Source organism: Dermacentor andersoni, chromosome 3 (genome assembly GCF_023375885.2).
Source record: "Dermacentor andersoni chromosome 3, qqDerAnde1_hic_scaffold, whole genome shotgun sequence".
NCBI lineage: Eukaryota > Metazoa > Arthropoda > Arachnida > Ixodida > Ixodidae > Dermacentor > Dermacentor andersoni.
In genome coordinates, this window is record NC_092816.1 from 145,198,788 (window position 1) to 145,211,992 (window position 13,205).

General features: G+C 44.2%; 1 protein-coding gene across 1 annotated transcript in view; it reads left to right on the forward strand.

The window, feature by feature from the left end:
- Positions 1 to 5,079, forward strand: part of LOC126525091 (lysosomal alpha-glucosidase-like) — a 90,444-nt gene extending 85,365 nt beyond the window's left edge. The window contains exon 23 of the mRNA XM_072287323.1: positions 4,864 to 5,079. Within this exon, the coding sequence (XP_072143424.1) occupies positions 4,864 to 4,926 (63 nt within the window). The 3' untranslated portion in view covers positions 4,927 to 5,079. The remainder of the gene's footprint in view (positions 1 to 4,863) is intronic.
- The last annotated feature ends 8,126 nt before the right edge of the window (positions 5,080 to 13,205 follow it).

Genomic DNA, 13,205 nt, shown 5'->3' on the forward strand with positions numbered 1-13,205 from the left:
GAAGTCGAAAGCTTCTATGAAGACGGGGAATCGGCGATGGGTAAAGTCAAAACAAAATACAGTATACTGATGGGCGATTTCAATGCCAGGGTAGGCAAGAAGCAGGCCGGAGACGAGTCAGTGGGGGAATATGGCATAGGCTCTAGGAATAGCAGAGGAGAGTTATTAGTAGAGTTTGCAGAACAGAATAATATGCGGATAATGAATACCTTTTTCCGCAAGCGGGTTGGCCGAAAGTGGACGTGGAGGAGCCCGAATGGTGAGACTAGAAATGAAATCGACTTCATACTCGGCGCGAACCCTGGCATCATACAAGATGTAGACGTGCTCGGCAAGGTGCGCTGCAGTGACCATAGGATGGTAAGAACTCGAATTAGCCTTGACTTGAGGAGGGAACGGAAGAAACTGGTACATAAGAAGCCAATCAATGAGTTAGCGGTAAGAGGGAAGCTAGAGGAATTCCGGATCAAGCTACAGAACAGGTATTCGGCTTTAACCCAGGAAGAGGACCATAGTGTTGAAGCAATGAACGACAATCTTATGCGCATCATTAAGGAGTGCGCAATAGAAGTCAGTGGTAACGCCATTAAACAGGAAACCAGTAAGCTATCGCAGGAGACGAAAGATCTGATCAAGAAACGCCAATGTATGAAAGCCTCTAACCCTACAGCTAGAATAGAACTGGCAGAACTTTCTAAGTTAATCAACAAGCGTAAGACAGCGGACATAAGGAACTATAATATGGATAGAATTGAACAGGCTCTCAGGAACGGAGGAAGCCTAAATGTAGTGAAGAAGAAACTAGGAATAGGCAAGAATCAGATGTGTGTGTTAAGAGACAAAGCCGGCAATATCGTTACTAATATGGATGAGATAGTTCAAGTGGCTGAAGAGTTTTATAGAGATTTATACAGTACCAGTAACACCCACGGCGATAAGGTGAGAGAGAATAGGCTAGAGGAACTTGAAATCCCACAGGTAACACCGGAAGAGGTAAAGAACGCCTTGGGAGCTATGCAAAGGGGGAAGGCAGCTGGGGAGGATCAGGTAACAGCAGATTTGTTGAAGGATGGTGGGAACACTGTCCTAGAAAGATTGGCCGCCCTATATACACAATGCCTCATGACCTCGAACGTACCGGAATCTTGGAAGAACGCTAATATATTCCTAATCCATAAGAAAGGGGACGCCAAAGACTTGAAAAATTATAGACCAATCAGCTTACTGTCCGGTGCCTACAAAGTATTTACTAAGGTAATCGCATATAGAATCAGGAATACCTTAGATTTCTGTCAACCAAAGGACCAGGCAGGATTCCGTAAAGGCTACTCAACAATAGACCATATTCACAGTATCAATCAGGTGATAGAGAAATGTGCGGAATATAAGCAACCCTTATATATAGCCTTCATTGATTACGAAAAAGCATTTGATTCAGTCGAAACCTCAGTAGTCATGAAGGCACTACGGAATCAGGGTGTAGATGAGCCATATGTAAAGATACTGGAAGATATCTATAGCGGTTCCACAGCCACCGTAATCCTCCGCAAAGAAAGCAAAAAAATCCCAATAAAGAAAGGCGTCAGACAGGGAGATACGATATCTCCAATGCTATTCACAGCATGTTTACAGGAGGTATTCAGAGACCTGGAGTGGGAAGAATCGGGGATAAAGTTGATGGAGAATACCTTAGCAACTTGCGATTCGCTGATGATATTGCCTTGCTTAGTAACTCAAGAGACCAATTGCAATGCATGCTCATTGACCTGGAGAGGCAAAGCAGAAGGGTGGGTCTGAAAATTAATCTACAGAAAACTAAAGTAATGTTTAACAGTCTCGGAAGAGAACAGCAGTTTACGATAGGTAGCGAGGCACTGGAAGTGGTAAGGGAATACATCTACTTAGGGCAGGTAGGGACCACGGATCCGGATCATGAGACTCAAATAACCAGAAGAATAAGAATGGGCTGGGGTGCGTTTGGCAGGCATTCTCAAATCATGAACAGCAGGTTGCCACTATCCCTCAAGAGGAAAGTGTATAATAGCTGTGTCTTACCAGTACTCACCTACGGGGCAGAAACCTGGAGGCTTACGAAAAGGGTTCTGCTGAAATTGAGGACGACGCAACGAGCTATGGAAACAAGAATGATAGGTGTAACGTTAAGGGATAAGAACAGAGCAGATTGGGTGAGGGAACAAACGCGGGTAAATTACATCTTAGTTGAAATCAAGAAAAAGAAATGGGCATGGGCCGGACATGTAATGAGGATGGAAGATAACCGATGGTCATTAAGGGTTACGGACTGGATTCCAAGGGAAGGGAAGCGTAGTAGGGGGCGGCAGAAAGTTAGGTGGGCGGATGACATTAAGACGTTTGCAGGGACAGCATGGCCACAATTAGTACATGACCGGGTAGTTGGAGAAGTATGGGAGAGGCCTTTGCCCTGCAGTGGGCGTAACTAGGCTGATGATGATGATGATGATGATGATGATGATGATGACACTCCTCCCTGCCCGGCAACGATGCCGCCCACATCACCGCTCGAGGACTCGCCAACCGAGCACCCGGACGGCTCGCGCTAGGATCAGAGAGGGATCGCATGGTCAGTTACCGGGAAATAACTCAGCACTACAGGTTAGCCAGGGCAGTGTACCCGCCAGCACACAAATCGCTTAACAAGCGACAAGAAGTAGCTTGGATACGACTTCAGACGAACACCTACCCCAACCCCGTAATCTATCACTACTACTACCCAGACCAATACCCTAATACATGTAAGCATTGTAAGAAAAAAGCGGATCTGTTCCATATTATGTGGGCGTGCCCAGCCGAAAATCACACAACTCACGAAACAAGTAATACTTAGCAGGGGGAGGCCGTGTTGCTCAGCTCCGACCCTGACCTGCAGGCCAAGGTCATCAAGAGAGCTAAAGAAGCCGCCCGGGCCCAGGGGCTCGTGGCTGCCTAATAACAAGGTCATCCGTCAATACATTGTTTTCAAATAAAGTCTTTACTTACTCAATATATATTAAATACATGGAACTATGTCCCAAAGATATAGCCACTTTTACGCACGACGGTGTTCAACATACATGTACCTATTACCTGGAACACGTTACGTGTGCTACGCCGTGTCATGTGTTCGAATATGGTCCCACAATATTGCGATCAAAAATAGGTAAAGGCATACAAATCACTGTTCCGCAGAACACTGGCTATTCCCCTGCAACATAGTTCCGCGTAGTTACTGTCGTCTGAATTTTTTAAATAAGGAAAAAAAATGTCAGAAATATTGAATCCAGCTTCGTATATTTTGTAACTGCATGTTGAAATCCGTTTCATTTAGGTGACTAAAACTTTCTGCAGAACCTTTCTACTTCGATGTAAAACCAAAGTGGAGCGATTAAGAGTCTATGACATCTTGGGAGACCGAGTCACACTTATAATTCTTCCAACGTGCTTCGATTTTGATAGCGAGCACTTTTTCACACTGCTTCTCAGAGTAAGTGTGGCACCAACCCTAGGCTGCCGTTTTGACTGACGTGGTATCCAACTTTACGAATCCGCTCACCTGATGTCACGTGGCGCAGGTAGTGCGCTCTTCTTCCTCTGCAAATGCTTTTCCTATTGACTGCCTCTTAGAACTGTCATTATTTCAGTACTTTTCGCTCTACTGCATAAAGAGCAGTATCTTCATGGACGGAATGTTCCAATGGTTTTCATACAATTTTTGTCCCTTATCCATGGCGAGATGAAGCGGTGTCATCGGTTTCAGCAGGTGTCTACACTTGGCGGAATGCTTCTGCAGTGCGGACGCACTCGTGTCACTTTTGAACCGCGACCGTCCGTTCCTATTTATTAGCAAGTTTTCTTGTCCAGCCAAACTTGTGTGCCTCTCTAGGGCGTTAATATTGCTCAGAGTTTTCTGGTCCATTTGCCTTGGGCTTGTGTTTGACGCTGCCTGCAAGCCGATCAGGAAACATACTACAGCAGCTTCGAAGTCTCTTTGTAGCTGTCGCTTGTCTCTCAATTCTTCATCATAATTATTAAATTTAAAATATGAAATGATTGGTGACAGAAACAGCGCGCTATCATGAAATGTTACGTAAGAAAACCAACAAAAGACGCAATGCAATTACAGAAGACTATCAATAGAACTATAAAACGAAGTAGCAAAACACTAACAAAGCAAGTCCACGGGTCACATAGTAAAGAGAGAGAGGGAAATACTACAACAACAGACCAAGAACAAAAGCATGAGTTAAAATTACAAATGCACGTATCCCTCCGTTCACTGATAGTGGATAAAGTCATTGTCCTCGTAAAAATTTCGTATATGCTTTAGAGCAAACGTCTGGTTTTTTCGATACGGATTGGCTCCCAGAGATTGCAGATTTTATGTGTAGGAGGTAACTCGCCGCGTTTACTGTTTAGCTATAGCGCATTGCTGGGCTGGAGAACTCTAAGCTTAATCTCGACAAATGACGATGATGACAGCGGGACGTTAACGGCAACGACAATGGCCCGATGGTTCCGCATCGCGTACGACGAAGGCAACAACTATTTCTATGCTGCTGGAATCAGACAAGAAGACATGATGATGCGGTACAGAATACACAAGATTTATAGGTGGAGAACTCGTTTTGCTTTGTTATAGGTGAAGGTTGAAGAATACCTCTGTTGGTCATAATTTGCTTTTTTCGTGAATGAGCATGCCTGATCATTCTTGTCTATTCTCACAGAAATTAAGAAATTAATAAGAAATAGTGGTAGAGATAATTAAACAGTAGTGTTAAACATATTAAAAATAGCTCACCTTTCAACACTTCGCGGCTAAACTAATGCCATTTTGCTTTCTCGCAGGTTCTCAAGATGGAAGCGTTATCCATGGACGCCACGAGTCATGTCATTGCAATAACATTCTAGACAATTGCAACAGAATGCATGAGTACCAAATTGTATACATAGGCGTCTTTTTTATGTAAAGAATCATTCATCAATTTCTACAGTGTAAAGTATGTTAAGTTTATGACCACACATGAACTAATTTGCAGCTGAATAAAAGAATTGCTCAATTTCTGTGATTTGTCCTTATATTTTCTGCGGATAGTCAAACAGGATAATTTGGAGGTCTGCAATTACAAATGTAAGACAAATTTATTGAAGTTTACAAGTAAGAGTGAAGGGTGAACAGTGTGTTGTGCTCATCGATAAAAGTATAAATTAATATTAATCCAAAATTATCATTTTCCAAATCTTGGACAAATACATACACACGATTCTACATTCTTGTTACTGACTGCTTTCGTCTCTCAAGTGGAGGCCACTCCTGCGAGATCCTCCGTTGTAAAACACCAGGTATTGACAAACACTTTTCGCCTTAGGCAGAAGCTATGCGCGCACCACATGTCAATGGCATGTAAATAATGAATAAGGAGAAATGAAATAAATGTTAATGGGAGGAAGGTTAGGCAGCACAAATACATCTGCTTTTCAAACACTGGCGGCGACCAGCTGAGGTTCTTTAACGTGCATCTGAATCTAAGTACACGGGTGTTTTCGTATTTCGCCCACATCAAAATGCGGCCCGGATTCGATCCCGCGACCTCGTGCTCAGTAGCCTAACACCATAGCCACTGAGCAACCACGGCGGGTGTGGAGTGTCCTACGTGGTTACTTGGACGGTGTGGTATCATGTACCAACGTCCTACCGGTTTTACTGCGTGGACCATACGATGAACTGGATAGCTAAAATTATCGGCCATTCCACTCTGTGAAGGCGGATCACCAGCGGAGCTGTGTAGCACACGAAAACGAGGTGACACATACTTTGGAACAAAGGTACGAACACATTTATTGTCTTGAGAAGGGAATATGTTTGGTCATGTGGATTATCCATCGTGATACAGGTAACATCGCGCAGTAAGGACGAGAATCAAGTCGAGACAGGACAAGCGCTAACTTTCAATAAAGATTTATAGCGGATCCTGAGAATATGTACGTACACAACCGTGCATGAACATGATCGGTCGTCATCGTGACGAAACGTGCGTACACGCATTTATTTATTATACATACGCGTTGATTCGTGTTATACATTTGTTACATATATTCGAGTTTTCATTTCGCACTATAGTTAGCCAAAAAAACTTGAGATCGAAATCACCGCACCGACTGGCAGTCGGCGAGTGCCGTCAGCGCCTTTGCAGAGGGCGGGGCAGTATGGGAACGCTGGCATGATGAGCGGCATCGGAGCCAGCTGTGGAAGAAGACAGCGAACGCGCGAGCAGTGACACGAACCATTGCTGATTGTGATAGTTTTTGCTGGCGCAGATTTGTTGACGGTCACAAAAAAGGCACAGAACCCTTGCTGTAATGAGCTTCGCTGTAATAAATAAATGCGCAAAACTCCTTCCGTAGGCTGCGGAAATCTGCAGAAAGAGAATAGCAGACTCAGTGCTTACAATACATCGTGTAGGCTTATATCAGCGAGCAATTTAGGGGCATTTCGAGCTAAAAGGAGCAATTTTTGCTATAGTTGTGGTCTGAATTTTGAAAAAAGCATTACGTGATTTCAGTTGCCATTGCACAATATTTAGGTTCATATGTTTTTATGAATAACAATCGGAATCCAAGAGAAATAGAGACAAAAGGATGCATAGAAAGGCAGGGAGGTTAACCAGAGGTAGTTCCGGTTGGTTACCCTGCACAGGGGGAATGTTTAAGTGGATAAAAAGCGAAAGAGAGTGGAAGGGGGAGATAGAGAGAAAGAGACGAACGCGAACAAAGTGCGTACCCTATAGAGCGGTAGGGGGTGGCAGTCCTAAAGTCTGTCGTGAAGCACCGTAGACCGCAGGAACCTTAATAACGCGAGTAAGGTCTTCAACGCGGATGTTCTTTGGAAGCGCTGACCTAAAGCTTTGAGGTCTGATACTGGACGATTGTCCAATTGGTCCAGTACTCTACACATCACGTGTCTCTGGGCACTACATCGCGGGCAGACACAGATAATATGCGCGAGCGTCTCATTGCTGTTGCGTGTGTCGCACGTAGGGCTGTTGGCCATTCCAATATGATAAGTAAGCGGATTCTTTAAAATTCTTCCGATCAGCCGAGTAAAGTTTCCAGCGAGGAACATGCGGACGAGTGTCGTGTTTTGTTAGTAAGTGCAGAGTCACGGGGAAGTGGTCACTCCCAAAGAAATCGTCTATCACATTTCACTCTAAGTAAGTAAACTATGGAAGATCGAAGCGCTAACTCTATCGAGGAATATAATTTATGTGCAGTATTATAGTAGGTAGGTTCTTTCCTATTAAATAGGCACACACCAGAGGTCATAAGAAAGGTTTTGATCAGCCGACGCCGCGAACCCTCGCCGCCAACACACCCTTGGTCGTCGTCTCGCCTACCCGCCTTACCCCCGGTCCCCTTTAGAAGAACCCTATTTATACATACTGTGCCGAGGAAAGGGTATGCCACCCTGAAAAAGACAAGTGCACTTGTCCAAACGTTGGCCCCTGCATTTACCTTGTTCTCGTTTTGCTCATCATCTTGAATTTCTATTTGCCGCCCTGCTCGTGTTTTTTCTCCTCCCACAAGTGTCTTTGCATCGGATTGAACGGGAAGTGTTTTAAGAAGCGCCTCTGTGAAAACCAGTCCAATATTCAGGCAGCAACGCACTTCCATCTCGTGGAGCATTTGCGGATCTGTATATGTCAGCCACTGTTCGAATAGGCCGTGGTGACAACAAGAACCTCCATGAAAAATTAATTTGCTTCCCAGAGCCATTGATTGGCGTGGTTGATATTAAAATGACTCTTCTGGAACAAGGTTAGTTGAGTGAAGCAATGGTTTTAACAGCCTTAGCATTCTTAGGGTACTTTATGCCGTGGCCAAGTATCCATGTACGTATCTAACTGTTTTCCCACCTACCAAAGTCACTCGGTAGTCCATGGTGAAATGCACAGCACATCCGGCTGCTGCGCTGAGGTAACAGGGTTCGAGCTCAATAATCGGACTAACCTGGGTCACCGAGCACGTGGAAATATGTAATATATGCCGCTCTTTAACGAACCCTCTTCACGCCGACATGACTCACTGTAGATGCGGGCTTTGGTAGGTACCGCTGTTCAAAGAAACTCTTTGACGCCGACTTAGAGCACTGGCTATGTGCCGCCCGGTCTGCGCTGGTCTTAAATACATTTCCTTCGTGTCAACTTGGGTCACTTGGTATATGCCCATAGTTGTGCACCGCGCTTCAATAAACGTCTTTGACGCCAACTTGCGTAACTAGGTATGTATGTTAACGCATCCAACGATGACTGTCGACGGTAATGCGTTTAGCATTCATTCAATACAGCCACACGACTTTTTGCCCAACGTCGAAAGAAGTTATGTATCAGGTGCGTACTGCAGTCGGATTCCTTCTTTGTGCGTTCATAAGGACACTCGTCGAAATCTAGCCCCACTGTCGCGAAGCCTTCGCGTGGACAGCAGAATGCAGGGCGCACCAGTGCGTGCGAACGCCGAGCAAAGCGTCACGAGCCGACTAAGCTCTTCTCTCGTGCTTCTTTCTAGAAAGGCTGCGCCATCTAGCAGCACTGCCGATAAATGCTCGCGTGGCCACCGAGAAGGGCGTGGCTCGTCGTTGCCTGCAAAAGCTTAGAATTCTCCCTTCGATTGCTGCACAATCAGTGGTGCATACTCAGTGTCCCAAGTTGGCGAGAAGTTCATTCAGGACCGACACATACCTAGTGCATTCATGGCGCAGGTCAATAAAGCGTACGCCTGGAAAGCCGTTCATTCAAAATTGACACATACCCATAGCATTTGTGGCACAGCCTACAAATTTCTATCGTTGCTTTCCTTGAGAAGACCTTGTTGCGCGGCTTCAGCTCGTTTCAGTATCAGATAAAGTTGAGGGATCTTTTTCGTCACTGAAGAGCAGCACGTCATTCGCCGTGACAAATACTTCGTTACCCTAGTTGGCGTCAACAATGTTCATTAAAGAGCAGCGCATGTCCACTGGCACATGACTCTAAAGACCGTTACACCCTTAAGGGCTTATCTTGTCACCCAAAAATAATCGTCATCGGCCTTGCTTGCGTTTCCTCTCTTGAAAACTCGGCGCTCGCTACTTTCCTGTCGAGAATGCTGTGTCAAGGTGATAACGCGCAAGCCATTCGTGACTAGGAAGTACCGGGCTCGCAGCGTTAAAGAAAGGAAATGCGGGCAACACAGATGACGATTGTTGTTGGGGGACAAAATACAACCCAAAGGGTGCAAACATTTTTAGATCGCGCCCGGTTACCAAGGCTGGTATGAAAGAGGTTTACCGGCGTGCCGTCATACCGTTATACCGCCTTCGTGGTTTTTCTTCATTGATCGACCTCACGGTCTCGTCCTCACACAATCGTCGTCATGCCAGCAGTCTTTGCTGACCCTGCTGCCCCCCACTACCAAGCTAGTGTCAAAATAGCACGCCGTTCCCTGAGAATGTGAGTCACATACAGCTGAAGCAATAGAAATTTTAGAATGGCGATTACATATTATAAATTAAGGTTTCAGGGACAATGCGACACGTTGCAAAGTTGCGCCAATGTAAACTGCATTACTTCGACAGTAATAGTAAAGGGGGTTCTACACACTAAACATTTTAACACCCTTAAGGGTGTAAATCAGTTTGTCGCCAGACGAACACCCTAAGGGTGCTGTTGTCTACACCCTACAGTTGGGGTGCAGTTATAGCACCCTAGAGGAAGGGTGTCCAGCAAAATAAATTTAGGGTGTAGGGGTGCAAGTCCATATTAACACCCATCTATGTGGGTGTTGGAAGGGTGTAAACCCTTTTATTGCTAGTGTGTATGGAAGGCAGGTTCGGCAGTACACGCCTTCAATTACTACTATGCACAGCGATCCACGCGTAACTCTCGCGTGTGCCAGAAGGTTCAAGTTCGGCTACCAAACACACCGTCGAACAGCCGGCCTTGAAGCTTCGATGGGCACACACACGCGTATACGTGTGGATCACATTACATATTAGTAATTCACGGTGTATATTGCAAAACCTGTCTTCACTGCACATATACAACCTAGCAAATGTCACTTTTGAGCATGTATATCAAAACCAACGGTTATCACGATTTCCAGATCCACATAAAATGCAACACAGACTGGTACGATATATGGCATTTTCAAGAAAAATGGAAATATATTTATTGCATGCTGCAATACAGAGCACAATATATACATAAATCACATGAAATATAAACATGCACAATCACCAAACACATCGGTAAGTACAAGAACATGTACATTTCCCACAAAGGTATCTAAAATATAAGTATTGATCAAATCTGTTATTAGAGAAGAAACTATGTATAGCAGCACTGAAAGAGCCTGAGTTGACCTCGCAGTGTTTTGGGCCACATAAAGGAATAAATTTTCAGTATAAGGCTCAATGAACGAAAATTCAAGTTTTGATGCCTTGAAAAAAAAAAGGGACATTACAAAGGTGAATTACGGGAGTAACTGAAATGCAGAGCAAATGCACAAGACATCTGTTACTTTGTACACTAATGTAATCGCAAAGCATTATGAAAAGTTTGGAAAGTCGATGTAAGCATAACTGGCCAACATTTTTCGGACTGAAACAATACTTTCCAAGCATAGACGTGCTTTAAGTGAGGTTTAAGCCAGCAGTATTATTGCTAATTTTCTCTTTCCAACAAGATTACTTGAGCACGAAAAATATGTAGAATTTTTTAGTGCCTACATAGTTTGTCCTCTTTTGTGAAACGAGAGTTCTGTGTGCTAAAAGTGCTGTGTAGGAGATTTTCTAACTATAATTCCAGTTTCTATAAATTTCTGTCTTGTAACCCGAAGGCACTGGTACATATACAATATGCAGTTTGAAAATAGGTTCTTTTCTTACCATAAATCAAAAGTGAGTATTCCACATTTACTATTGTGTGGTTGCAAGGTGCAGTAAAAGGCCTGATAAAAGCAAACCACTGTTGATTAAACAATTTTGCTGAACACGAAAGGTAGACAGTGTTTTAAAATACATAGTAAATTTCTAAATTATTTGCACTTAGATGCAGTAATACAAGATTAGGGCTTGCTGTAGCATGTGAGTATACAAATTAGCAAATATGGTTTAATAAATTAGCCATACTCTGGTTACTAAAAGAACACGAGCACAGGCAGTCATGTAAAAGTTCAAGTTAAATATCACACTGTTAACATTTGCCAGCAAATGGTCGTATCAAACATTATAAATATACGAAAAAGGTGCTTTCTTGGGATAGTTGGCAATTAATGCGAAAAAATTACGTACAGCGTGAATTACAAGGACTGCGAGAGACGACATAGACTGCGCTGGCTTCCAATAATATTTTATTGCGTTGCCACATTGTGTGTATGTATACAAGAGCGGGCATGCGCAGAAAATGAGTCACAAGGGGCGTCTAACAGCAAGTCATTGTACTAAGGACGTGGTCACCTGAAAAAAAAAAAACATTACAATTTCTATCTTTTGAGATACAAGACTTCACTAGGGTCAGCGTGATAGACGGGGCACTAACGCACGCACTACCCAGTTTTCTGGTGAAATTTGCTTCTATAGTTTCCCGGATGACCTGTTAGCTGTGTCTCGCTAGAACTTCCGTATATTCTAAGAGGGGCTCGCAGTTACAGTCCCGGGGCAATGGATGCCCAAGTGGCCTTGAACAGTGTTATGGACGTTATAGTGCTTTCTTAAACGATCATTTAGGCACCTGCCTGTCCGTCCAACATATTTACTGCCTCAAAATAGGGGAATATGGTAAACCAAATTCGTTGCACATATCGCAAAACGTTTTCTGTGCCCGACAGAGCAAGAACTCTGACGTGATTTGGGCGCGTTTACACACTTACAGAGCTTTGCCAGCTTTTCTGGGGTTGAGAAAAGGCCTGTGATTCCTGGAGGTTGCCGAATCTTCTTTAGCCTATCGGAGACATCATGCACATACATACCCACCGGTGGCACTGTGAACCTATGTCTTTCAACCGGTTGGTTCCTTGACGGAGCGGGCTCATCACGGTTTGTGCCCCTCAGAAGCTGTTCCACTATGGCTGAAATTAAGGCCAAAGGGTAGTCAACCCTAGAAAGGTGATCAACCTGTGCAGCAAGACTATGTTGCATCTTGTGTGAACAAGATTTATTGAGGCTGTTAATGAGGGAAAACTTTTAATACCTCATTTAACGAGCTTTGAGTGTGCAGAGTTAAAGGGAAAGAGTGACTTCTTACTTCTCAGATCGAAGCACCAGTTTGAGACCTACAAAGCGCGAGGAATCATCAATGGGGACCTCATGCGTTAGTTGTAGAGGCTTTCTTAAACATCTCCAAGACTCCCGAAGCAACAGGCTCGAAAGCGTGATCAGTGCAATCAATGAATACCACGTGGTCATTCACAAACCTGCACACTTTGACAGGAGACGCATCTAGGTGACCTTCAATATTGCAATCATGATGAGCGAGATAAATATAACATAGTGGCGGCGCTAGGCATGATCCTATACAAATACCATTTATTTGTATATTGTGCAGGATCATGCCTGGCGCCGCCACTGAGTGATATTTATCTAGCTAATCATGATTGAAATGTTCAAGGTCCCCTAGATGCGTCTCTCGTTGTCAAAGTGTGCAAGTTTGTGGACGACTACCTGGTATTTATTGATTGCACTGATCATGCTTTTGAGCCTGCTGCTTGGGAGACTTGATCTTTGAAGCTGCAGCCTCTAGAACTAACAAATGAGGTCCCCACTGATGATTCTTTGCGCTTTCTTGATCTCAGGCAGTGCCTTACAAATAAACAGGTGGGCTAGTGCTTTGAACCGAGAAGTAAGAAGTCACTCTTGCCCTTTAACTCTGCACATTCAAAGCTTGTTAAACGAGGTATTGTAAAGATTTGCCTCGTTAACAGCCTCAATAAATCTTGCTCACATGAAATGCAAGATAGTCTTGCTGCACAGGTTGATCGCCTTTCTTGGGTTGGCTACCCTTTGGCCTTAATTTCAGCCATAGTGGAACAGCTTCTGAAGGGCACAAAACGTGATGAGCGCACTCAGTCAAGGAACCAGCCAATTGAAAGACTGGTTCGCAGTGCTACCGTATGTGCATGATGTCTCCGATAGGCTAAAAAAAGATTTGGCAACCGCCAGG